The sequence below is a fragment of the Acanthopagrus latus genome, chromosome 5 (assembly GCF_904848185.1).
Source record: "Acanthopagrus latus isolate v.2019 chromosome 5, fAcaLat1.1, whole genome shotgun sequence".
In the NCBI taxonomy this organism is placed as follows: Eukaryota; Metazoa; Chordata; class Actinopteri; order Spariformes; family Sparidae; genus Acanthopagrus; species Acanthopagrus latus.
In genome coordinates this window covers 19,797,960-19,825,399 of record NC_051043.1, presented here as the reverse complement: position 1 = coordinate 19,825,399, position 27,440 = coordinate 19,797,960, and the positions used below count along the sequence as shown (strand labels likewise).

General features: G+C 39.9%; 1 protein-coding gene across 2 annotated transcripts; it reads right to left on the bottom strand.

Annotated features, from left to right (window-relative positions):
- Positions 1 to 71: 71 nt before the first annotated feature.
- gak (cyclin G associated kinase) lies at positions 72 to 25,596 on the bottom strand. 2 transcript variants are annotated; one of them, XM_037098236.1, is made up of 30 exons: positions 24,625 to 25,596; positions 21,097 to 21,158; positions 19,770 to 19,829; positions 18,399 to 18,513; positions 17,760 to 17,902; positions 17,530 to 17,655; positions 15,817 to 15,906; positions 15,240 to 15,375; positions 14,625 to 14,737; positions 12,492 to 12,570; positions 10,510 to 10,627; positions 9,603 to 9,611; positions 7,586 to 7,635; positions 7,340 to 7,488; positions 6,986 to 7,108; positions 6,680 to 6,813; positions 6,377 to 6,571; positions 6,174 to 6,291; positions 5,992 to 6,071; positions 5,658 to 5,851; positions 5,358 to 5,519; positions 4,969 to 5,135; positions 4,595 to 4,856; positions 4,306 to 4,500; positions 4,041 to 4,178; positions 3,822 to 3,908; positions 3,441 to 3,683; positions 3,120 to 3,268; positions 2,813 to 2,989; positions 72 to 2,673 (listed from the first exon to the last, which is right to left on the bottom strand). In XM_037098236.1, exons 1-30 carry the CDS (start codon positions 24,764 to 24,766, stop codon positions 2,572 to 2,574), a joined length of 3,918 nt encoding a protein of 1,305 aa, XP_036954131.1. In that variant the 5' UTR covers positions 24,767 to 25,596; the 3' UTR covers positions 72 to 2,571. The 2 variants fall into 2 exon arrangements, with proteins under 2 accessions (XP_036954131.1, XP_036954132.1); XM_037098237.1 differs by lacking the exon at positions 9,603 to 9,611 and having other exon boundaries at positions 24,625 to 25,594.
- Positions 25,597 to 27,440: the final 1,844 nt, after the last annotated feature.

Genomic DNA, 27,440 nt, shown 5'->3' with positions numbered 1-27,440 from the left:
ATAATATTGATATTCAGTACCAAAGCATCGAGAAGTAACTGGTCATGAAGGTTTCGAATAAAGACAACGAAGCAGATCAAAATGTTTTTAATTATCTGTTTTTGCACTGAAATCTACATTCATATTAGTATGATGTAATTTGGTACAGTAAACACTGTCGATGTGTGGTCTTTTTTTTTTAATCCATTATACTATGATCATACTGTCAACGAGAGTTTCAACTGAATATTAAGCATCAGTTTATTTATTCATCTTTTCTTTACTTAGGTTTACTGGCCCCTCGTCTTCGAATTTTAACAAAATGTCAAAATGCAGAGCAGAAGCACCAAACTCTGCTGTGCCTTCAGAGGAAAACAAAAAATTAACAACGAAAAAGACAGACTGAACAGACAAATGATAAACACATACCGCTTAACAACAGAGAGGATATATATTTGTAAAAGCACATTCGTATTAATAATGCTTTGGAATGAAAACGGCAACAGAGAGGCTCACTGTGTTTAACCAACATCGGTCCCATTTGCACTCAGCACATTCCACTTATATATTATCTGAATTTTTTTTTGTTGTGTGCCATTAATATGCATGAATACATGTCATTACAACCCATAACCCTTCCCCAGAAAAAAACAAACAAACATAATAATAAATAAGAAAACAGGTGATTTGATTGGTCCATGAGGTAAAATGAAAAAAGAGCCAAAATAAAGTTGGAAAGATTTTTTGAAAAGACAAACATCAAAAAGGGTTGCAGAAAGAAATTAAATTAAGAAAGAAAAGATTGTGACTGCAGATAAGAAAGCATGAAGTCTGAAAGGATTTCATTATCTTTTACACACACACACACACACACACACACACACACACACACACACACACACACACAAACACACACACATTCACACGCAGTCAGGCATGAAGCTCAATAACAAACCAATCTGCCCAGGCTGTAATCTTAACAAAGCCACTTGATGGGTGATAATGTTTCTATATTTACAATGAAGTGATGAAAAATGCTCTGAATAAACCCAAAAAATACGCGAAAAGCATAAAACCAAGAGCAACCAGATTAAATCACCATATTCTCTTTTCATTCCTTCACTTTTTGATCTCCTCCTATGCACCGACAGTTAAAAAACAAAAACAAAAAAAAAAACAAAAAAGTCCTCTGAACTGGGGGTGCTGGAAGAGGGTGGGGCTTACAGAGACAAAGAGAGGGCTTAATGACATTGACGATGGAGATGGTTGAGCGCTGGAGGAGAGGCATGTAGTATGCCTATCAGCGTCATCATGCAGGTAGACTCTTCTCTGTTTCTGCTACAAGAAAAAGAGCACTTCAATACAGAGCCCACCCCTCCCTGCCCATTTTTGGACTACCCTGGTTTTTGAAATCCAACACACCTTCCCTCTGGCTCTTTAGAGGTCCTGGTGTGGGAGAGCATGCAGTAAGCTACACAGTACAGCCTGAGTGGGTGGAATTAAAAGAGCACTTCAAAAAAAAACAAAAAAACAACAACAACAACAGACCGCCCGCTCTAGGTTTTATACGGGGCTCCATTTTGTTGGAAGTGTAGGATGCAGGTCTTAACACCAATCTGAGGAGTGTGTGTGTGAAGCAGTAGCTGTGATGGTAAAAGCAGCACTAGTAGTGTTCAGCAGGCAATAGTTTTGTCTTTCTGAAGAGGAAATGGCTCAAGAGCAAACTGAGTGCTAACCCCGAAAATGTGCAGCAGTGGCACTTCAAAGTATCAATGGGTATTATCAACTGATCTATCTTGTTTTAAAACCCTAGGGAAGTTTGAATCCTGCTTCTATTAGAGACAGGATAGGAGGTTTTTATTCCTTTTCTATCCATTGGTCACTGTGGCTGATATGTTACGAGATTCATCAGCAATCGTGGTGATTTTTTTGTTGTTGAGGCAACTAAGTTTTAAAAACATTCAAATGTTCTGCTAACGTCCATGTTAACTGGCATGCTGAACAATTTAAAGCCATGTTCATTTTTTTTGTCTCACCAGTCAGTTCAATGACTGGCTGTTGTTGAAAATTGATTAAGCTTATTAGCCACAGCCAAAGTTTATGACAATTTTATGAGTGTCGGGTCATTTTGTCTGGACACCACTGTCATGATAATAAGCTTGGTCTTCTTTAAAGTCTTTGTATTATCTGATTTCTTTTCCGTGTTCTCTTCTCCATGTGATTGTCACCCATTCCTCCCTCCTGTTGTTTGCAGCACCACTCAGGCAGTCGTACAGGTAGGCAGTGAGTTTAAGAACTAGCACAATCTATTTATCAAACTGGCTCTTCAGGAACCAGCAAGGAACTTTTTCAGTACAGCCAGACTCGAGGCAAACTGTCTTTTTTCCTCGGCTGTAGAAACAGAAGAAAGTAAAGACGGACGAGGGGAGTGAAGGGAATGGTAGAGAGGACACCTCTCAGAGGCTCTGCGCCCCCTAAGGCCCAATGTGGGCTCAGTCCTGTCCAATCTGGCCCAGTCGAAGCCGTGTTTGGTTAGGCCAAATCCAGTCCAGTCTGGTCTGGTCTGGTCTAGCTGGGATCCAGACCAGTGTTTTAGAAGAGTGCTTTGGATCCCTGGTTCTCGAACTCTGACCAGGCATCATTCAGTTCCATGAAGATCATCTTAGCGTATTGTTCATAAGGCTTTCCTGATGCCTGCAGAGAGAGACACAAAGGAGAGAGAGATAGGGGGCACACATTTGTGAATAAATAAAAAATAGATACAGATTGTCATTGTCTCGTAAGTTTCTATTTCTGCCCTGGCTAAAGGCAATATCAGTATGATATACTGTACCTTATCTGGATGGACAATCAGCGCAGCCTTCCTGTAGTACTTCTTCACCTGATCGGGTGTCACCAGGTCAGCCATGCTCACAGGCTTCCAACGGGTTTCACCCTCCCACAGCACTGTATTCAGAGTTGACAGCAGAGCTCGGATGTTTCGCTCCTTCCCTTCAATCCAGTCCAAGATCTGCAGCATGACAATAAAACAAAACTTATTACAAACTTTGTTACTTTAAGCATGGATAAAGGCAAAACAACAAAGCAGCACTTTGAGGCTACTATGCGTATGGTCATCCGGTTACGTATTAATTTGCTACCTGTAATTTTAGTGGATCGATCTCTTTGGTGATCTCCTGTCTCCTCATTTCAGCGATGGTCCTTGGTCCCTTCCTATCAGGCCTAGAGCCAAAACCTTGAGTCTCCAGCAGGTCCTCAAAATCATCCTCCTTCACCTTCGGCTTTGGGCCTGAATTGCAACAGAGCACGGAGAAATTAATGGTAAAACATTTTGAGGACTAAAAAGATGACAGTACATATTCTTTGGAGAAACCTGTTGATTCTATTTTCAGAAGCTTGTGAATTCTGGTGATTATTACAAATCACATCTGTTTATTTCTGTAAGCAAAAACTCCTATTACCGAATCCAGGACCACGGACTCCTCTATCCTCTCTCCCACCAATGACACTAGAAAAGTTGAGGTTGTAGTTGGGTTTGTTGGGCTGTGCGCCTGCAGGCTGAGACGCTGAAGATGCTTTGGGTGTGGACCCAGACATCCATGGTTTGTTCTGGGCAGAGGTGGGTCTTCCAGACTGCCAGGGCTGGGCTTGAGGCTTAGCAGAGGAGGGATGCGGCTTTGTGCTAAAAGAAGGCCCCGAGGAACCTGGAAAAAAAACAAAACAAAACATAGAAACAATAGGTACTTATTAGATATAAATCTACAAGCTTAGTATTTAAGTTACTTTTTTCTTTTCTTCAAGGAACCATTACAAGCCATTGGATGTTTGCCCCAGCCCTTTACCTGGTAAATTGGATCCCAGGTTTCCAAGGTCAGCAAAAGGATCAAAGGTCTGAGACTTGGCCTTCGACATAGATGACACACCAGATGCTAGAGAAACAGTAACAATATCTGAATTAAAATCTTATGGGTTCATAGTTTTTAAGATTTTCTAAAAAATGACAAGTGAAACACAAAAGGTTCAGTCAGACAAAAACCTCTAAACAATGTTTCTCCACCTACCTGTGTTGGTATAGTTGGGTTTGCTGGTGGTGGCGCTCATGCTGGGAGTGTTGCCAGCTGCCCAGCTGTCCCACCCACCCAGCAGGTCTGGTTGGCTGGCTGATGATGTCATCTTAGGGGTATCATTCACTAGCTTATCTGTTAAGGCACATCCAACATCCAAAGTACCAACAATTAGGTTTCTTTAGGAAGTTACCTTCATGAGGCAGCAGAGGAACTTTTGGGACATCATCTTCAGTGATGTAATGGTAGCCAGTATACTTACTGAGGTCGAAGAGGCTCGTATTGGAAGCAGGAGTGGCGTTACTGTGAGCTGAACTGAACCCGCTGGTGGCTGAACTATCAGAACCCAACAAGTTTCCAAACAGGTCCGGTCCAGAGGCCTGCCGAGATGAACCCACACTGGAGCCAACACCAGAGCCAGACCCCATCCCAAACGGATCAAACAGGTCGCCCATGGCTGAAACAAAGACGCAGTGAAAAACTTATGTAAGTATGATTGGAAACCTTTTTAATAATAATACAACCAGCACATAATAAACCTCGAATCTTACGTTTTGAGTCTGGTGTAGCCGCACTGGTTGGCCCACTGAAAAACAAGTCTTCCTGCACTGCTCCTGCCTGACCACCAGGGGGAGCAAACAGGTCATTAAGGAGGTCACTGTTGCTGGATGCAGCTTTCATCCCTCCCTGGACCCCTTGATAAGGCACAGAGGAGGAGGCTGAGGACGTGGGAGGCGGTTGAGGGTCAGAGTTCAACCCCAAGAGGTCAGCTGTGTCACCAGTGGGAGTTTCCTGGGCTGAAGGAGGGGAACTCTGGGGGGAGACGGGAGACAGCAAGAAAAGACAGAAGTGAGTTGAATGAAGGAGAATTTTGCATATAATACAGCATTATATGACATAATCAGCCATCCAAGACTTTCCCCACCTGGAAGTCAGCATCAAATAGCGGTTCGCTGGGGTCACGTGACAGTGGCTCCCCACTGGGGGCAGAATAAGAGTAGGACTCTCCTTCTGATTGATCACTCAGGTCCTCCTGGTCATTCATTGATCCCATCCCTTGACTGTCAGAGGCATCCTGAGAGCCACGCACATCTACAAATAGAAGAGGAAATTTTAAGAATCAGTAACGGGGGGTGGTAAATAAAGAGGCTGGCAAATGTTTTATAGTTTGTCTTGGAGAATTAAGGTAGACAATTAATTCCTTTAGAGAAGCGTTCATAACCAAAACACTAAGCCTGTACTGAGCAAAATATGAATTATTTTACAGAGGAATTTTAAAGATGAATTATTTAAATGAGAACACAAGTACAGTACCTTCCCAATCCAGTGTTTGGAAGAAGTTGTTTGCGTTACTATCAGTGCTAACAGGAGATTCTGGTTCTGGTGGATTGGAGCTTTCTGGAGTCTGAGCCTGCTGGGGTGACTCAGAGTCATAAAATGCTGAGGAACCTGGCTGACGAGGCAGCTCGGGCTTGCCTGTAGTTATAAAAATGTGAAGTTTACTTCATGTGCACGTTTTAATGCGAAAACCTTGAGAAAAACATGCTTCCAGTGGACATGAGGGATGAAAATAAGACAGCATTTATAGGTGAACTGAGGAGTAATGCCACCTACCAAATTTGCTGAGGATCTCCTGCTGTTCATCACGAGAGGAGAAAAGGATTTTGGGGTTGAGGCCCTTGGTTTGGAAGCCCTCCCAAGGAGGGGTCTTGGTGCTGGGTCTGTCCCTGGGTTCCACCTCAATGTCCAGGTTGACCTGGAACAAATCTGGGTACTTCTCCTGGATGTCACAGGCATCCAGGTCATACCTGACAGGAGAACAGATAGATGGGAAAAGATGAAGTTATGGGTGAAGAGTTATTTTAAAAATAAAAAGATCTGTTGTGGATGATCATAGGGTAATGCTTTGAGGGTCAGTGATCTTGTTGTTCAAAAATTGTGCACATACTTGGCAAATTTGACAGTGGTCGCATTTCTGGGGACAAAGCCTGTATGGAACTGGATCTGAAACATCTTCATTGATGCCATCTGAAACAATATAAATAGTTTTACATTAGCTTGTTGTCCATATTCATCATCATTTTCCTTGTATCTATTCTACAACTGATGATCTCGAGTGTGTGCCTATACCTTGGCCTGCAGACGTCCACCCAGTGTGGATCTTGCATGATAGATCACCACCAGTACATCTCCTTGGACTGTCACATTGAGAGGGATCTCCGCTCTCCCGTCCTCCATCTTAAAATCCCTGGAAAGAGTGAAAAAAATAGAATGAGAACTTTTCATCTAGGAAAAGCTAGAAGGTATTCTTGTGTATCAGTGTATCAACTTACTTCATCTTGTCATACTCCTGTGATGTGGTGAGGACCCTCTCGTCTCCAACATAGACCTCGCAGAATGGCCGGCACCCATTTCTCTGCTTGTTGAACAGCGGCACGGGTGTCATGATGATGGAACGAATTATTATGGGCTTGCTGTGGGGGATGATGGGCTCTTCTGCCATCATGTCGCACATATACTCTATATACCTGCAACAACCAAAAGCAAGGATTAGAGATCCAATAACAGCAAATCATAGGTCAAATAAAATAACAAACACCCTTTTCCAAACCTTATAATTTGTATGGGTGTGTTACCTCTTGTGTGAGGGTGCAATGCCAGGTGGGCAGCGTTTCATTGAGAACATGTAGACAGCAGCCTCAGCTGTAGTGAAAAGTCGACAGAAACACAGGAAGGAGCAAACTGCCACTGCTGATGCTGCCCTTCCGTCCTACAGAGAGAAAAAAATGAGGTGACATTTAAAGATGTTAAGGGCACCTAATCTTTGTTCCTTATTATCTACTTATGTCAGGACCATGACTTCCTTTCAAGCCCTTAAACCAAATGAGCATGAACCAGGTCATCAGTCATCTTAGTCATCGCTCTCATGGGAGGTTACTCACCAGACAGTGTACTATACAGATGTTCCTCTGGTCTTGTTTCAGCCATAGATGCATGTTCTTGCACACACTATAGAGACTGCGCAGGTTGGGGGCACGACGCACTTGCCAGTTACATTCTGATACCTGCACACACATTAAAAAAGGGATACAACTGAAGACAACAAGAACCTTGCAACTTTAACAACAGCAAATACTGTGGCAATAATTCAACTTTATTACTGAGCCAAATAGAGAAAAACAAGCTATCCAATCGCAGGAATGACCCACATTGAGACAGGGGATTTTGGTAATATCAGCTTTGACACACACCCACCCAACAAAAAAGGTACACACACACACGCACACACTCCATACCCTGTTGTGGAATCGTGAAGGCCTATAGGACCGTTTAGAGAGGTTGTACACAGCATAGTGACCAGCATGACGTGAATCCAGGAACAGACGGACGTCCTCGATGTTGTTCTTTATCGCCGACTCCACCCCCTCTGCTGGGAAGGACATGACTACACAAATACAAACATGAGAAATGTAGTTAATACATTATAGGTTAAGGGGTTGTGCAGTAACAACAGCAAGTTTCATGGAGGGTACAATGCCTACCTGCTATTCTGGAGGTGATGTATGAAATATCCAGGTCCCCTTTGGCATAGCTGTAACAGACATTACAAGTACACTTATAAAAGGAGTTGGTATACAACATAGTAGGGAGGAAAAAACAAAATCACTAAAAGACATTAAAAAAGAAAAAAAAATGACTGAGGTCTTGAAGACTGCACAAATAGAGCCACTAACAAAAAGCTTTGTAACACAAACTGGTTTAGAAACAACAAAGTTTTGCATTACAATACACTGAGAGGAAACTGTTTTTGAAACCACAAGCTACAGGATGAAGAGGTTCCTAATTGATGCCTAAATAGGCATTTCTGCTGGAGCTACCATACAGCATGGAATTTTAAACAGCTCTGATGAAGCCTGCCCCACAAATCAGACTTAAACCTACAGTTGATCTCTACTCTGAGTTTTCAATGTAGCACATGCATCTGCCAGATTCTTGTTGTTGCATGAGAAAACACTCAGTAAGATACTGAATATATATAGCTCCTTTCGGGTTAAATACTGTTGGCAATTAGCTGATGTAGAAAGTAGGATACATTGGACTTTATAGCTAAATAAACCTATAGCTAAATAAACCATATCTGAACAATGACAACAGCTAGAACAGTTCAACATTATTCCAACTAAATATCAAGATCTTGTACACACAAACAAACTATATGTCAAGCAAAAAATAGATAACTATGTCAATAAATAAAACAAAACTACATATGCTGGTGACACAAACTGACAGTTTTAAACTATATGTTGTCAGGACACACAGGTGTTTCTGGTTAGGATACAGATATAGCTGAAATGGTGGTTTTAGTAAGCTGTGGAGCCAAAATAAAAAAGTTGAACTACCATTCATTCAATCGATCATTCATTCATTCATTCATTCACATAGGTCAGTGATTCTCAATATGGGGTACCTATATCCCTGATGGCACTTCTGAATTTGGTGGGGGGTATAAACAAACTACTAATTTAAATCAAGTAATAACAAAATCCGCATATTGATCGGATTGAACATCCAAAACAATTTGTTGCAAAAGGAAGAAAATATGAGAAGTAAGCAAGTGAGTAGGGAAGTTAAAATAGTTAGGTAAAAGCGATGTATACATTGTTGAATAAGACAGCTGAAAGTGATGGATAAACTGCACAAACAGCGAAAAGTAATGGACAGATACTTCCAAAAGTTAGCTAAAAGTAATAGATTAACATAAATTTTTAGCTAAATGTGATGGACTAACACTTCCAAAAGTTAGCTAACAGTAATGGTTAAACAGTTTAAACTGTTAACTATGGATAGAAATCTAAAAGTAATGTATAAATGGCAAATGAAATGAAAAGCTTAAAGTAATATTTATAAGAGTAACAGTTAAAAGAGTTAGCTAAAAGAAGAGAATAACAGTTGATATTGTTTGCTAAAAGTAATTGAGTGGTTAGCATAAATGGTGGCATGAGGGAAGGGGTGCTTGGGTTTTTCCTGACAGGGCTGCTGGGGTCATCGACGCCTGATAAAAAAGGTTGGGAACCACTGAAATAGGTTTAAGATGAAGATTAGACAGCTAAAAATACTTCACAAATGATACCAATGACTGGTATAACAAAAGCAGCTAAATTGATATCTTTAACAGACCACTTCGATTTTGACAAAACTTTGACATACAAACACCTCTAGCTCTAATTTTAATGTTCAAAAGAAATTTTAAACTTGTTGATAACTGTCCAAATTATTTACATGCATGAAGTATGTGTCACTTGTTTTGTTATTCGGCGATGACATTTGCAAACCTTCCATTCACTCATAAAATTATACTCATTCATCCAATCAGGTCAAACCTTGCTTTCATTCAATTGAATTATTGAATGTGTGATGTTAGGATCAGCAAGCTGTGATGACAGACAGAGCACAGCAAACGGCTTTAGTAGGGTTTTTCTTTTTCTAAATCAAACACAAACTACAGGAGCACACAGACAGCATCGCATGAGTTGACGCACTTCACCGACCCATATTTACCTTGGGTTGCTAGGTGATGGACACATAGTGGGACCATGAGGGATTGGGACAGAGAAAAGAAACAACAAAAAAAAATAAACAAAAGGACCAAACAAAATGGAAGAAACCGATGATATAGTGACCAAATGAAACATTAAACTTGAACGGATATGGCTAGATTGGCTTTTGAAGGAACACTTTGCTGTTTTTCAACCCTTTTACACACATCAGTCGCAGAAGCAATCTGTCTATTAAATCAGAAATCACTGTGAATGATTTCTGCAGCGTCACTGATTGCTAACATTCACTGAGTTGTTCTTAGGTCAGTGAAAGAGCTGCAGAGAAACACAATTTGACATAAGGTCTTTACAACTGCAAAGTCTGCCATCAGTGTAAAAACACATTCCAGAGAGACAAGCAGCAAAATGTTCCTTTTAAAAAAGGTAAAACGGGGGGCAGGGTAGGTGCGAGTATGAATGGTTACATTGATAATTTGAAGATTTAAAATCCTCAACATTCACTTCAGGTAGCTGCACCTGTGATGAAATATGACTGATAATAAGCAAACAGTATATCCTTTGCAGGACCATGAATGCATACTTTCAGTGCAGTAAACCCCATCATCCAAATTATAAGAAGCGATTACTAAAGCAAACATGGTGATGGAATTGTCTTGTTGAAATAAGTAGGCATAGGTGAAGTTAAAGTAGCCAGTGCAAAATGTGCAAAATGTAACTGAAGTATCAGTCCACATTGTTGGTTAACAAACATAATAGGAATTGTGAGATCTTCAGCGACACATGCCAAAACTGCCATGTAAAATGAATAAAGCACAATCAATGTGCCAGGACAATTAAGATAAATTGAAAAGTATATGACTGGAAATGTGAGATGAATAAATAACAGCGATAATCATGGAGCACCTTACCTGGCTACTGACTGGATGACCTTGGAGGAAGTGTCCTTTATGTTGGTCAGGAAGCGCTCTGTTCCACCCCTCAAGATATCAAAGAGGCCACTGCCTGCCTGATCAGGATCGTACACTCCTTCAGGGATGATATAAATACATATAAAAATATTTGCATACATTTTCATGGCTTAAACGCTGACACTGGATTTAGTCAAGGTTTATCTCACAATGACAACCAAGTATATTTGCACCACACTGTCTACACAAAGTTTTGTTTACAAAGCTGGAATAAATGATTAGTAGGAAATTAATAAGTGAAAAAAGAAAAAAAATGAAAAGTAAATGCATATATAAATAAACCGAACAGATGACTCAGACTGACTCATCATTTATATCCCAGGTGTGATAATATGAATGAACAGGAAGACTGGAGCCACTCCTCGAGGAAAAGAGCAAAGATACTCTGCCTTCCAACAGATGGTGGAGTGGCTGTGCAGAAATCCTCTTAAATGGACAGTACACAGCCTGTGTGTGTGTGTGTGTGTGTGTGTGTGTGTGTGTGTGTGTGTGTGTGTGTGTGTGTGTGCATGTTTGTATGGTTGCTTGTCTCTTTGGATGGGAGCCTATAATGCTCATTTAGAGAAAAGGTACCAACAAACACAAAGTATCTTTAGCTTTTGCTCTTAAAATTTTAATTTAAACAACCCAAAAACAGGAAGAGTCACTTCTGGAGCTTAGAGGGTCCTTTCTGATTCAGACATACTTAAGTGTGTGAAATCACCAGCAATCATCGTGCCAAATGCCATTATGTGGTCTGTGGCAATAAAGTTTGTTTTCTCTAGCACCAATTTTGGCAGATAATCAATGATTTTTTATTTTTTTTATTTTTTTTTTTTTTAGTCCTTGGTCCCCTCTTCAAAAACCCAAAGATATTTAATATTCTATTATTAAAATTACTATTATTTACTTTTGGTAACCTTCATTTACTATCATAAATAACAAAGAAATGCATCAAATCCTCACATTTCACAAGCTGGAACCAGAATATGTTTGACATTTTTGCTTGGAAAATGACAATCAATTTCCAAAACTGTTGGAAATGAATTTTCTTTCAATCAGCAAGACAATTAATCGTCTCATCGTGCAGCTCTAACTAAAATCAACTTGGGAACTTCATATACCAGCCACCCTGGCCATACACATTCAAATCTAACATTGCTGAACATGTTACACAAGCTACATCAGCTTTATGATAAAGATCAGTGAAGGTTAGTGGGTTAGAGAGTGACTTGAACATTGTGTGTAAAGCTTCTAAGCAGTAAGTGAAAGCATGATGAAACAACAATGCTGCTCTAAGTGAATTTCAAAATGGTTTAAAATGAGACTGTGTGTAAAAAATATCATCATGTGGGGAAATTTCCATATGTAGTCCTCACAATTCTATCAATCAACATGCAAAGGTTGTCATGATCATTTCTAAAAACAACTAACATAGAAATAGCTGTTAAACTGAACTGTTTTTTGTACCTTTTGAGTTGCAGCTGAGCAGGACTTTTTTATTTCTGTAACCTCTATATTAATTCCTAATCAGAGGGGAACACACACTCCAGACCCCACCCATATCCCACCCACACCGCATTCACTAAGTAACATGACCTGTATTTGAGTACAGTATAAGGGTCCATGTGGGGTTATTGGTTTGGTTTATTGATTGTCATTCATCAAGTAATTGATGAATCATAAGTGACTTGTTAAATCATACTTTTGGAAACAGCCACCGATATTAATGACACAACACTACTGCTCTGTTTTTAGAGAAGATTCAGTTTCACCCTCTACAACTAAAGTGTGAATACTTGAAACAAAGACAACTGCAACCTTTCTGACAACCTTGATCGGTGTGTTTGGGACACTGTGTTTGGGACACTGTTCCAAACACACAGAGCAAACACAAACACACAGAGCACCAACACAATATTGTCTTTCAAGCAAAGTTGTACCTGCATTATTGTGGACGTTGTGGATCTGCATGGGTGGCTGGGCTCCATTGTTGCCAAAACCTCCGTTCTGCTCCAGCAGCTGCAGACATTCATAGCCATCAAACACTGGACGCCAACAATAGTACGTACTCAACATTGTAACACGAGATCAACAAAATAAAAAACAAGCCAACAAATAAAATTAAAAAACTTGCAGCCAAGACCTAAGATTTTGCCTAAGATGTCAAATAAGGGCAGCAAGCAAAAAGAGGTTAAGAGACAGAGAGAGGGGAAAATCATCAGAAAAACAAAAGATATTCCCACGAAATGCAAAAAAATTTAATCTAAAAAATAGGATAATTGGATAAAAAAAAAAAATCACCAAGTTAAATAGAATAAAAAGAATAAGGACCACAAACAGAGGAACAGAAAAAGAGCATCAAATCTTCAGTGTTAAGCGACAGGTTTTTTGCTCCATCCCTAAATATAAAATTACAAGTTCAAAAGAATTCCGGAAAGGAAAAAAAAACAAAAAATCTGCATCGGACATGCTGGATAGAAAAACTTTCAGATAATAACTGGAGCGTCTGCGTCTGAGTTAAGCCAGGCAGACAGCCTCCGCCTCTTGCTTCCTCTCTGGTGATGTCTGCTGTATTTCCCTTTCAGTGTTTCACTTCCATCTCTGCTCCTTTCCTTCACAAGTTCTCTCCTCTTTGCTCCATCTCACAGTCTGCCTCTCCATATGTCTGTGCCGCGGAGCAGCAGAGTGAGGAGGAGGAGGAGGAGAAGTAGGAGTAGGATTATACTCTCCTTATGTTCAGCAGAGAAACCCCTTCTTAACCTTAATCAGATCAGCGATCGCCAGATCTGCCTCCGCTCTGCACACATTAACCAGCCTTATCAGGATTCACTTTGCTAAGAAATTGGTTGCGATACAGAAGAACTCTTCAATTTCTTAATTGTTTTAAGCTATCACATAAGCCAGGAATAAGATGGAAATTGTGTCTGGAGCACTTTGTACAAGGAAAATAGATGTCTTTGCAGTGGTAACCAGTGTATGATTTCCAAAAAGACTGAAAAAATATTGTAAATGTTTTCCACCATTAACTGTGCTAGAAATATAATTCAGGATACATACACTGGCCCAACTTTACATCAGCCAGGTAACACATCAGACAGTTGTGGGAGGAAAGAATAATAACTGTAAACCTGAAGACTTTTGACCTTGAAATCAGCTTTACATCTTGTGAATCACAACTGTGGCTGAGGATTTGGTGATAAGTACCAGGATTTGTGGATTTGTGGGAAGAATCAGAAGAAGCTGCCGCTGCTTAGTTGGTAATGGCCAGCCACCATGCAGGGTAAAATGCTTTTCTGTCCCAAAACTGCGACTAAAGTCTTAAATCTGATTGTGCCGAATTAGCCACTGTGGGTGGTAGATGAAAGAACTAAGTGCCATCCCAAAATACTGCTATACTACTGAGGTGTTGGCTTAGCTTCATGCTTATTTTTAATTCAGCTTGACCCATTTTCCACCTCTATGTCTCTCTTTGGACCCATTAGGACCATGCCAGCTGGGGAGGAGAGGAGCTTGGGAAAGAGAATACAGACTCCTTTGAGCCTGCCCCTGTGTGTGTGCGTGTGTTGCTTGTGTGTGTGGCCGAACAAGTGTAAGCACATCAGCAATTGAAGACACACACACACACACACACACACACACACACACACACACACACACACACACACACACAGGAAGAAGCTGTGTGGTCAGCCTTTCAATAGCCTCTGAAGATGTGTCCCTGTGTCTCAGCTAATCAACTTGTTTACTCCCAAACGCACTCTTTTAACAGTCAGAGATAAGATCAACTCATAAGCCACACACCCTTTAATACAAAGCTATGGACATTACTTAGCTCCATTTCAGTGGCAATAATACCTGGAAACCTACAATCGTTTCATTTAACATAAATCAATAACCTAATGGCTTTAAACTTCAAGACCAGGTCTGATAAACAGCAGTAAAAATGGGAATGGAGCTGCGCAGCACTGAATAAGTCTTTGTGCTAAAGACAGCATAGTTTTAGTGCAGTATCACTTCTTAAATCTGGTGCATTGGTGTTTTTTTACAACAGCACTGAACACAATCATGCGTACCTCTGTAATAGGAGACTTGGGGTTGACATTGCGTGCTGCTGCTATCTCTTGGAGCTGGTTAACCAACTCTGTAATGGACAGACGCTCCTCTGGGTTCACCTTCAACATGGAACCTAGAATGCAGAGAGGGGAAGTTACAAACCTGACCAGATACTTAAAGATGAGGAGGATGAATAAGTGTGTTGACTTATTAAAGAAATTATGGAAATCAAGGATGTGTTGAATAATTATTAACAATTTGTCATTTATAACATTTACACTATTTAAATTCATATAATCCTTTGAGGTGAATTATTACATTTTAGAGCCACTGCTTACAGGAAAAGGATAGATTTAAATTGTCCACCAGGTGGAGCTATTTAACCTAATTAGTTAAGCATTTACAGCAATATAAGGGACTGGCAGCAATGCCAATTCTTCACTTTGCCATAGCATTTTAGGCAACTGTGTCCTTATAAATGTTATATTTAGAGGTGCAATCCTAAACTTTCTCTGGTGAAGATGACAGTGAATTTGACCAGCTGTGACTTTCGGGCACAAGAGCATCTTAAACCAGTGGGACTGATGACTGGATGGACTGACAGAATCTAGCAGACACAGAATGAAAGCACTCACGTATGAGGTCGTGATACACAGTGTACTTCACATCGTTCTGAGGGATGGAGTATTTGCCATTGACGATCTGCAGCTTGGCCCCATCCTCAAATGGGTGCTGCTTGAAACACAACAGGTAGAGGATGCACCCAATGGCCTGCATGTAGAGAGAGGGGAAAAAACTACAATAAATGGACAAGCTATATAACCTAATGATCAGAGGCTGATTTATGAAATAGTCCCAACAAAAAATGTTGACATAAAACATTGTTTGGTACAAGTAACTGATGGAAGAAGGACTAGCTAATGTTTGTTAATGACTATAAATAACAACTCTTACAAAACGTTTTGTGTTTCTATGTCTCGTGTGAGAATCATTGTTATTATTTTGCCTCTGATAAAAGAAATACTAATTATCTAGAGCCTGAAAACATACAACAATTTGACTATCTGCTGACCATTAGCAATGTTATTTGCCGTTTTGACAACACACCCTACAGGTGTCATGATGGTTAGTTTGGCTGTAGCATCAGTCAAGTTTAAACCACGACTGGTTCTGATTAGCTGCAACATTGGAAGAAATTAAAAAAGCTCTGACCCAGATGTCCTGTTTCTCATTGATGGGGAAGTTGGAGTAGAGATCGATCATCTCCGGCGTTCTGTATGCTGGTGTGGTGTTCCTTGTGATCTAAACACAGACAGAATAAAACAATCTTAACACAGAAGATAAAACCAGAGGTAAGTATTCAGCTATACCCTGCTGTTAAATCTGGGCTGATCTTCGACAAAGTCATACAAGGTTGAGGAGAGTGTTTATAGGAATTTTTGACCATTCTTCCAAAAGCGCATTGGTGAGGTCACACACTGATGTTGGTCGAGAAGGCCTGGCTCTCAGTCTCCGCTCTAATTCATCCCAAAGGTGTTCTATCGGGTTCAGGTCAGGACTCTGTGCAGGCCAGTCAAGTTCATCCACACCAGACTCTGTCATCCACGTCTTTATGGACCTTGCTTTGTGCACTGGTGCACAGTCATGTTGGAAGAGGAAGGGGCCCGCTCCAAACTGTTCCCACAAGGTTGGGAGCATGGAATTGTCCAAAATGTTTTGGTATCCTGAAGCATTCAATGTTCCTTTCACTGGAACTAAGGGGCCAAGCCCAGCTCCTGAAAAACAACCCCATACCATAATTCCTCCTCCACCAAATTTCACAGTTGGCACAATGCAATCTGAAATGTACCGTTCTCCTGGCAACCTCCAAACCCAGACTCGTCCATCAGATTGCCAGATGGAAAAGCGTGATTCATCACTCCAGAGAACGCGTCTCCACTGCTCTAGAGGCCAGTGACGGCGTGCTTTACACCATTGCATCCGACGCCTTGCATTGCACTTGGTGATGTGTGGCTTGGCTGCAGCTGCTCGGCCATGGAAACCCATTCCATGAAGCTCTCTGCGTACTGTACTTGGGCTAATCTGAAGGTCACATGAAGTTTGTAGCTCTCTAGCAATTGACTGTGCAGAAAGTCGGCGACCTCTTTGCACTATGCGCTTCAGCATCCGCTGACCCCTCTCCGTCACTTTACGTGGCCTACCACTTCGTGGCTGAGTTGCTGTTGTTCCCAAACGCTTCCATTTTGTTATAATAGAGCTGACAGTTGACTGTGGAATATTTAGGAGCGAGGAAATTTCACGACTGGATTTGTTGCACAAGTGGCATCCTATGACAGTTCCACGCTGGAATTCACTGAGCTCCTGAGAGCGGCCCATTCTTTCACAAATGTCTTGTTTCACAGTCTACATTTTCCCACATTTATAAAATAAGGAAATGCTTGAAGAAAAAAAAACCTTTCTCCTAAGAATTTTTCATGAAAAAGGCAATGTTACATTTTCACGTAGAAAGTGCACCAAGATTTTAGGAACAAATGATTCACATCTGAACTACAACTCTCACGCAAGACATTAAATTCAGAAACAAAAATCTCAGGAGACCTGCATACTGAGGTCATCTGTGGCAAGACTCATGTGTTAGTCTGCGCCTGTGTGGTAACTGTATAAATATAATTACACCTGATTAAGCAGAGCTTCCTGGATGTCTGTTAATTTAATCAAATGTTTCTGGTTCCTGTTTATCATTATGATGGCAGTGCTGCCACAGATTCCACTGTGAATTGAAATGTGTTTTGTTCCTCTCATTTGAAAAAATGACTTTCAGAAAAAGGCAATATAAATTGCATCAGCATCATCAAAGCTAAAATACTGTACAAGGAGGACCCTGTTGAGATTTACTGATGCTCAACGGTATGTGTGTGTTTGTACCTCATCCTCCACCATGGACCTCTTCTGTGCCGACCAGCTGTAGTCGGGGTAATGTGACACTGTGGTGGAGCTGCCAAAGTCACACAGCTTGATGGTGCCCTGGTTACTAATCAAGAGGTTCTCAATCTGCAACACGTCAAGTAAGCAAAAGGTTAGCTTCTCAATCAATACATGATTAATTACCAATTAGATACATCATTCACTGATTCAGCTACTAAGCAACATCGAACCTTGAGGTCTCTGTGTACGATTGGAGGCTTCTGTTTGTGCATGTGCTGCACAGCGCGGCACGTCTGGTAGAGGATTTTCAGCACAGTGTCACATGACAGAGGAGCCCTCTGCTCTACCCGCTTTATAAAGTCCACCAGCTGACCTAAGGCACAAGAGATACAAACAGATGAATGAATGAAAACTCGTCATTAAAATTGAAAGCAGCACTTGCCAGTGCCTACATGCCTTTGTTTCCTGCTGATTGTAAGTTGTTAGATGAAATTGAAAAAAAGTATGAGAAAGATAAAGGTTTTGCATCATGCTATAGAATAGTGGATGTAAAATGAAATCGAAGTGTTTGAATTGTGCTAATAGATCATTTTGGGGGGTAAGCAAAGAGTGGCTTATGAAAGAAAACAAAGTCTGTTGTAACTGAACAGTGAGACTGAACAGGAAGGAGCACAGGAAGTAGAAAGGCTGCAGACTGGAAACCGCCTCATCATGTGCGTTTTCCATTTAAAGTTCCTGAGAAATGGTTCTGACGACTCAGATTAACTGCTAGTTCGTCTGACGAATGAGTAAGTGCTGATTCAGTCAACAATGTAAAGGCTGAAAGACAGAGTCGTGGTGTCTTTGTGTGTAGGAATGTGTATATTTACCTTTACACAACTCGGTGAGGATCAGGAACTCGGCCTGTCCGGTGTCGGACTCCTCCTTACTGATGGAGGCTGCAGAGCAGAACTGAACCACGTTGGGATGACCTGACAGCTTTTTCTACACAGCAAGCAGGTCAAGGAACATACAGAAAAACCCTCCTTAGTTGTTAATTCAGAATATAAAGCTGAAATCTCCAATCATCCTCTAGTGACAAATTCCGCCATTCACTTTGATGCATAGACAAGGAAGCAGAACAGGAGCAATTTCTTCTCCTTAACTACTGCTACTACTACTACTACCACTACTACTACTACTACTACTACTACTACTGTTTGAACAGAAAGCTGAATTACTGTAGTAGTAAGTAGTAGTGGAGTGAAAGAGTATGGTTAGGTGATAGAAAGAATCTGCGGTGACTTTTAGGCATCTTCTTTCTGCCTCATCAGCATTAATCCTAAAACACAATGTTGCAATGAAACCAGTAAGACAGTGATTCATTGACAAGTATGACGCAACATTCTACGCAGCATGAAACATTTGCTGAACTGTGCACGAGATGACCCCAACATGGATGCTGGCCAAAAGATTTGTCAGTTCACTCCCCTGAGAGAGTTATCTTGTTGATAAAAACTGCAACTTGTTGAAATAAACATTAACAGAGACCTCTTGGAATAGGAATTTTATGGAAATATCCCGGAAACACCAACAGCGCACACAGCAGTATTTTATCCTTTCTCTGACTGGAAACAGCTGTTCAGTCATGAGAATTAAATATTTGGTATGTTAGAACTGATGCGGAAAAGCAAACACAAACTAGCATAAAACCTTTTGTTTACGAATGTAGGGATGTTTTTCCATCGTACTTTTCAAATGTGATACTTCAAATGCACATAAAAATACATTGAAGAAAAAAACAGCAATTGAAAAAGAATAGATGCTTCAGTGCTTGAATCGTATTCCTTCCTGCAGCCACTGAATAACACGCTTGTGAATAAAATCCCCTAAAAATGATTCTGTCCTGCTCATCACACTGGAGCGATTTAGAAAAGATTCATTAGACAAGCTTTCAAGGACAGAATAACACAAAAACGAAGCCTGTGTTTGTGAAACCACAATGCTATTATAGGTTTAAGCACTGTAAATATATACTAGCTTGTGTGGTGCTGCCAATACACTACAAACAATCCAGGAATGACAGTGTACTTTGATAGAGGTGGTTTCCAAAATCATGTGAAGTCATGGGTGAGATTTCAACTTGCCTGTGTCATATGTTAACCTCTGATATGTGCAAAAACAGAAATGCTCTCTACTGATTATTATAAAGACAGGAAAAAAGTGGCTTTTCATGAGGGTCTGGAAATGATAAAGGATACCATGAAGCAGACTTCCTGTATGATTTCCTTGCTCTTCTCTTCCTCATGTGACAGCAGCCTCTGTAACAAAAGCACACAGACCATTGGTTTATTGCCATTTTGTCATTAAACATGAAACGCATCCTATCATTAAACACTCTATACAGAATTTGCTTTAAGGAGATTAGCATATTAACTGCTCCTGCTTCACCCAGAATGAACCCTCAAACTGAGATTTCCAGGCCAGCAAAATCCAAATAATGAGCACATTAATGCTTTTCCCCAACCATTTCCATTTCATCGATACAGCCATTGTGTAGCAGCATGCCTTTCCCTTGTGAATTTATCATTTCATATGAGTTATATGAGATATATATGAACGTTAGATATATCAGATATATCAGACAGTTAATTGCTCAAGTTTCACACAATGCAACACACAACCCTGTAACCCAATTCAGTAGTATGCTTACAAAATGGACAGAATAATAAAGTATGGAGCAGATGGTCCCAACACAATCAGAACTGTGCCATAATTCTTTGAGCCTTGTCAGTCTGTGAGAAACAACCTGCTCAATGACTGTCAGTACAGTATAATAATGGTAGGTTAGCATATTGTCAAAAAGGAAAAGAGCGAAGGGTCTCCCATTTATACATACATGTATTTATACACTCTTACTGGCTTTATAAATATAAATATAAATATAAATATAAATATAAATATAAATATATATATATATATATATATATATATATATATATATATATATATAAATATAAATATAAATATAAATATAAATATAAATATATATATATATATATATATATATACACATACACACACTTTTTCATGTAAGGTATTGCAGTTCTGCTGAAGCACTGTAGTGATGAGATTAGGTGCTAATTTGTTATAATCTGCCTAGGGATGGATGAAAATTACCCTATTAATTCTGGCAAATTAACATTGATGTGTAAAATGAAATGTGCATCGTCCCTAGTTAACAGATAAATAGATACATGAAATAAATAAAATTAATGTGTTGGCATTCACTTGGATGTCCAGTCATATCTAGTAGTATAGTGCATACTGCATACTACCATCTGATCTGCATTTACAATTAACATGTAATATTTTCAGTACAGAATCTAGAATACAGAGTCAATACACACAAGGCGAATGTTCCTGATTAGGTGTATGATTTAGAGACACTGCCACGTCTGCTAACACATGAGTGTTACCTGAAAGAATACGCAATAGTAAGTGGTACAGCATGTACAGTAAGTGTTGTTCAGTGTGTGACAAGCAGGAACAGGTTTAATTTTCTCAGTGGGTACACCTTCATCTTACCTTGAGGGCATAGTCTTTACCACTGCTCATGTCCTGGGCTTCATACACAAAGGCAAATCCACCTGAGAAAAAAGAGAGAAACCAACCAGGATGTTATTTTATTGAAAAGTTCACTGCACTCTTAAGCTCTTAGAAAGATATATCATAATCAGTCTCAGATGTTAAATGAGTGTGATGTGCTTTAATTAGTTAATTCATGTAATATTTCTATGTTCTTTGGATTAGTAGACAAAGTTACACAGGTGGACGCTGGAAATACCAGCAGCGCACCATACGCACAGCCATACATTTCCATACTGACTTTATGACTACAGGGAGAATTAAAACCTCTAGCAACGGCCCGCCTCATACATATACATAAACACTTAAACCGCTAAGCTTTGAATTATAACCACACTGTTTTCTGCTGGCCACTAAGCAGCCACATCAGAGAAGTTGGGGCTTAAGTGCCTTGAACAACTCAACACAAGCAAACTTTCTGTCACAAGCTCCCTTTTCTAATCTTTGGACCACCGCTAATGCCCTGCTGAATATACGTCTTTTTGCTGAAGGTGTGACTGAAACCTTAACTGGCAGTAATGTGGGCAATGCTGCAGTAATAATTAGACAGTTATTAGGGAGGAGGAAGAATCAGTGTTGCCTGCTAAAACGTTCTCCAGTCTTTTCCTGAAAAAGCTGGGACAGACTGTTCCCATCTGGATGTACAGTACGTACTGTATAGACAGCACCACTTTAATTACAACTTTACAAAGCTGTGCTGCTGAGACCAGAGCTTAAAATGGGCCATTAGTCGCTGTGTAGTTCAGTAAGAGTTTCAACGCACAAACCAATTCATTTATGAGATTTAATCACCAATGTGGCAAGTGGATACGAAACTGTTGGTTTCGTAAGTTTTTTTACCAACTGTGTGTGTCTGTGCTCACAAAGATGTATTCAACAAGTCACAGTCCAAACTAGGCCTTCGGGAGGTTACCATAGTGATGAGTAAATCAACTACCAGCCTAACTTTGCTCTGTGAAAACCTGAATGAGGGCACTCAAGATTCTGATCTTTGAAGGTTTATTTACAAAAGGCAGACTGCCCGGGCGTGTTCAGAGGCTTTTACTTTGCCAGTCTTAAATTTTTAACCTTATTAAGGATTCAAAACAGCAACCTGTGGTCATACAACCTCAAGCTTTTACCATGAAATAACAATGCATCTTATTTTGCAATTTGAGCCCATGTCTTTCGTTCAACACATATTTTCCCTTCATGCAAACACTGAGCACAGAGTGTAGCCATCTTTCAAACAAGTCCATCGTTTGAAGCAACTTTTGTCACGGCACTGACTTTGCTTTAAGATTGCACATGTTTCCCTGTAGGGTATCACATGTCTTCCTCTGTTTTGTGTTGGCAAACAGAAGGACTGTGACTCGAAAGGCTCCATTTCCTTTGCTCTGATCCAATCCATTCCAGGAAAAATATTTTCCAAAAAATCAGGCTAAAGATTCTCCTCCATTATACCCAACCTGACATAAACATGCTTGGGTAAAATCTTTGTGCATGTGCTAAATAATTACAGGAATACATAAGGCATAAAGCACAGCTCATCCACCCTCGCTCTGAATAAAGAGGCATCCCTTGTCTACTGTTTCACCTGCTCAGCATCGAAGCCAAAAGAAAGGAAAGGCCAGGTTTTCTTGTATCCAAATAGCTTCTCTGAACAGAAAGAAAAGGCTTGACTGATCAATGACTATCTGCCCAAGTGGCTGATGTAGCAGACAGACAAACTAGTCATGGCTCCAACAAAATGGAACCATCTGGTTACAGTCATCCATTGTATTCTCTGAGTCTCGTGAAAGATCTCGATGAGGAAACACAACAAAGACACTTTTTCAAACAGCAGGATGTTTGAAAAGAGCAAAGGCAGAGTGTAAAATGATCCTGACCTTAACCATCTGCTTTGGTTTGAGTCTTAGGTTTAACTTCTCTTTAACAAGCCATCATGGCTGAGGATAAACTGGCACAGGACTGTGAATATACTGCTGATCTGAGCTGACTTAGTGCTCTAACAATAGGTTAATAGTAAAGTGTGATTGCAAAATTTAAATAATATTTTCTTTATAATTAGTTAACTATGAGTCATTGATCAAGTGAAAATTAAACCATTAACTGGCGCTAAATTGTGTACATTTCTCTGTTTAATAGAATTAGTTAAATTATGTGATGTGATGAGTATTTTAGACCATTTTAAAGACTTAATTAATGGCTTAATAAAACCGCGTATTTAACCACCTGTTGTTCAACTAATTTGAGACTGAAGTCAAAATAAAGATCCTAATTTAGTGTTAGGGTTAGTCTGCTGTCGGTCTGCTCTGAAAGCCACTTCGCAAGTAACTATCCATGTATGGCAGCGCAGAAAGAAATGTCTCAACACTCAGCAAAAAAAGACAAGAATTCCTGGTCAAAGCCACAGAGAGGAAACCTGAGCTTTAGGTTCACACTTATCTTGTAACCAGACACAGTTGTTTTGTTGCATACAAACAAATAAAGCCAGCTATGTTTAGATTAAAACTCAAACAAATTATTACAAACTTAATTTGCTTAAATACTATTGCCATAGAATTTTGCAGGAGGGACCCTGCTAAAATATGGTAAATATGATCTTAGGTCTTGCCAATATCATACTATATCTCCAGCTTGCTAAAGGAGACATTACATAAACAATCATGAAAATGGAAATCCTGTTCTGTATGGGATGGGAAAAAAAATTGTAAAACCTGTTAAACATTTCACGTGCCATGTGAACGAAAACATAACTTTCCTGATGCTGACCTTCCAAGGACCAATTTAGCTATTTAAAAAACAGGTTCATCAATGCAACTGACCTTTATATTGTCAACCTGTTTTTCTTTTACAGCCCTAGTTTGAAACATAACAAGTGCTGGCACTCAACCATCTGTCACAAGAGAGGATCCAACAAAGCTCTGCAGATGCTTTGGTTTGGCTGTTTGTGTAATTAATATCATAGAGGACTGCTTTACTTCCCCTGTTGGATAAAAGGCTTGATAACATTTGCCATCACTGACATTTTCAACCCATCACGCCATGCCTTCCTCATCCTTCTTTAAATATCTCCCTCTTGTGTCAAACACGCCTTGCTACCAAGGCAGATGATAAGGTTTGAAGGCATGCAAACTAGCTAACTATGTGTTAGGAGGTGGACAAGAGAAATGCAGCTGAGTACACTCATGTATCTCGCGCTGACTTGTTGGCAAGCTGGAAGGCAAAGTAGTCTATGTTTCACACAGTCATGCCACAATCTAGAAACGTACTTGATGCTTATAAGAGACACACGAAACCAAATTATCAACTGGTGTTTACTTGGTGACTCATAGCTCTGCAGGTGCAACCGCTATTGTCATTCACTATCAGTACAAGTGAGCTATGTCACTCAGCTAGCCTGTTAGCCAGCTCAGCTCAGCTAAGCTAGCATGCCTAGCCGCGCAAGACGGTGTCAACATTTGTCGTGGCGGTGCACCATCTCACCTTCCGCGATGACCCTTTTGATCCTCAGTTTCATGTCACCGAGCTCAACGACCTGTCCGACGAAATCATTCTGGTCCCGGCTGGCCGCCCCGGACGAGCCGGGCCCGGCTAGGAAATCCAGTGCCGACTGGAACAGGGACATTTTCTCCAGCGCCCTGCTTCAGACTCACAGAAGCCGGCTCCAGGTGAAGGTATGCTCTCTCTAAATCCCCGCAGACTCAACAGAAAAAAACTTTCCGCTGGTGTGGTCAGTTATAAACGCTTACAAACAGGTGTTATTATCCTTTCTCTGGAAGCAAACATTCTCTTCCTGTTGCTGGGCTGACGAGGCCGCCACCATCTCTAGCGCCGACTTCCGCGAGGGGTGGTGACGTCAGGACACGATTCAGTCATGTGACATAAAAAAAATGAATCTTACGAAACAAAAGGGACGCTTGTATAGAAATGTACAAACCCGGGGATGTTGCAACGTGTTCCAAAGTACTGGAAATTGATATGTGGCTAACCTGAACAAAAAAAGTATGAACATGTTGATTTTGTATTCTCAATGAAAACATTTTCTAGAACCCAAATTTAAGATGGATTAGGACATTTCTTTGGCATATTCTTGTAACTGTGATGATGGAAGATGAGTCAATTAATTATATAGCCACATATACAGTACAGTACACAGTACAGTGCTTTTGGTGAACTGCCCTTCTGGAAGATTCAGGAAGTCTTTTGTACCTGCGGCAGTGAAGGGTTTTAGTGAGCATTGCAGCTGACTGTCACGATTAATTGATATGATGATGATGATGATGATATGATGTCCATGACTTGGACTATGATCAATCTAAGCTCTGTGGAATGTTGCTAGCCATGAATATGTTGATTATGTAAGTGTTATTTGTGGTACTGTGCTCTCCCCTTATTTTGTAGAGCCCAGAGATGTGTGTACATGTTTTGTTGTTGTCCTATTTCTTGTCTTGTATATGTATGGTGACACTCAGTTTCCCCCCTGGGGGATTGATAAAGTATTTCGTATTGTATTGTATCGTATCGTATCGTATCGTATCGTATCGTATCGTATCGTATCGTATCGTATCACGTTGTATCGTAAATGTATTAAGATGGGGAAAAACCTGTATTGCTGGTGAGACTTTACTTGACTAGAAAAATAAAAACTCTTTCAGTAACAACTCAAGGTATCTTTATTTTAGTTTATAGCATGTTTTTTAAGACACATGTCTGACATCAGAGACTAAAATTGGCTCATGGACACAGTCAGGCCACAAACTTAAAGTAACGTAATGTCTCAACTCTACACAGTAGGATGTCCCACATCTTACAGAGACACAGCATTGGAAAAGGAGGCATAAAATGTCTGCACTTCAAAGGAAATCATGTTTTCGTTACCTCCAAACATCCAAAGTTTGCTAAGTGTTCCAAGTATGAAGGACAGTTAGGTCCTCTCAGGTCAACTGAAGTCAAACACTCCTTCATATTCATGTATTTCCCACAAAAAAATATTGGTAAAAAAAATTACAGACATTTTAATTTTAACAAATAATGTTGTTTTGAACTTCATGATATTCTTCAAATTAAAGCAGACAATCTGTAAGTCTTCAATTTGAAGAGCTTCACAAAGTCTTAAAAAGATTGACGTCTAAGAATGAAATTCTCGTATTCAGGTATTAGTCTGCCATCTACTGGACACAGAGTAGAGTAGTACGGTGTTACTTCGATCTGGGCCACTGTGACTTTGTGGTGCAGCAGATAGACGAATAAATTCCCATGTTATGTTTACCCAGTCATATAAAGAACAGGTTTGAAAACATGTGAGGTCTTTCCAAAAACCTGTCAAATGATTTGTTTTATATACAACTGAAAAAATCAATGTTGTTGCCTCATCTAAAATACACTCATAATGTTATTTTTAGATTAAAAAAAAACATAGCTGATTTATAAAAACTTTTCTTGCCATTTACTCACATATAATGAGAATGACGTTGAGTAGAACAACAACAATGCAAGCAGTCTGAGCGGTACTGAAACCCTAAAACCAAAGATGTCAGACACTTACAATAAACTGGAATAACTTGGCTTTATGTTTTGATCTTTTCCATCAAATCCTCTCTGCTGTTTGTGTGTGTGTGTGTGTGTGTGTGTGTGTGTGTGTGTGTGTGTATGTGTCTTTTTCCACACTGTTGTTGCTAAATGCACAGCTAAAAAATGTGGCATAGCTGAAGCACTAAGTGATATTTTGAAAAGTTGTGATTAATACTCATTTTTAATTCAAATTATACGGCCAGTAGCTGTATTGCTTATAAGCTTCAGGCAGGTTGGCTTATTTTCTTTATAATCATTTAGTAAATCCCTCTTAAGCAATATTGTAAAAAAGAAAGACTTTCAAACATTTTTTCAAGCCAGTTACAAGTCATTGGAAGGCTTGCTTTCACAGAAAAGAAGCCACTTAAAATGAATCTTTGTTTAGATATCACTTCTTCTACTAAGAATTAATTGTATTTTCTCTTTGACTGTAAAATAATGTGACATTATAAGTGTAAAAGTAAAAAGGTCATTTCATGCTCAAATCACACAGTTATAGATTTTAATACTGGGTGCTGAATGCTTGATATTGTGAATAATCAAAAAAGAGAGACAAGTACAGTACTTGCATTAATATGTCTACAAGGAAACTTTGGCCAATGGTCATTTCACGATCAAGCTAAGTTCATCATAGGCAGCTGCAACCAGCAGATATGTTAAAGCCCAATAGGGGGAGCCACATCCTCTCCAATCACAAAATGTCATGACAAATGAAAAACCCCAGGCGA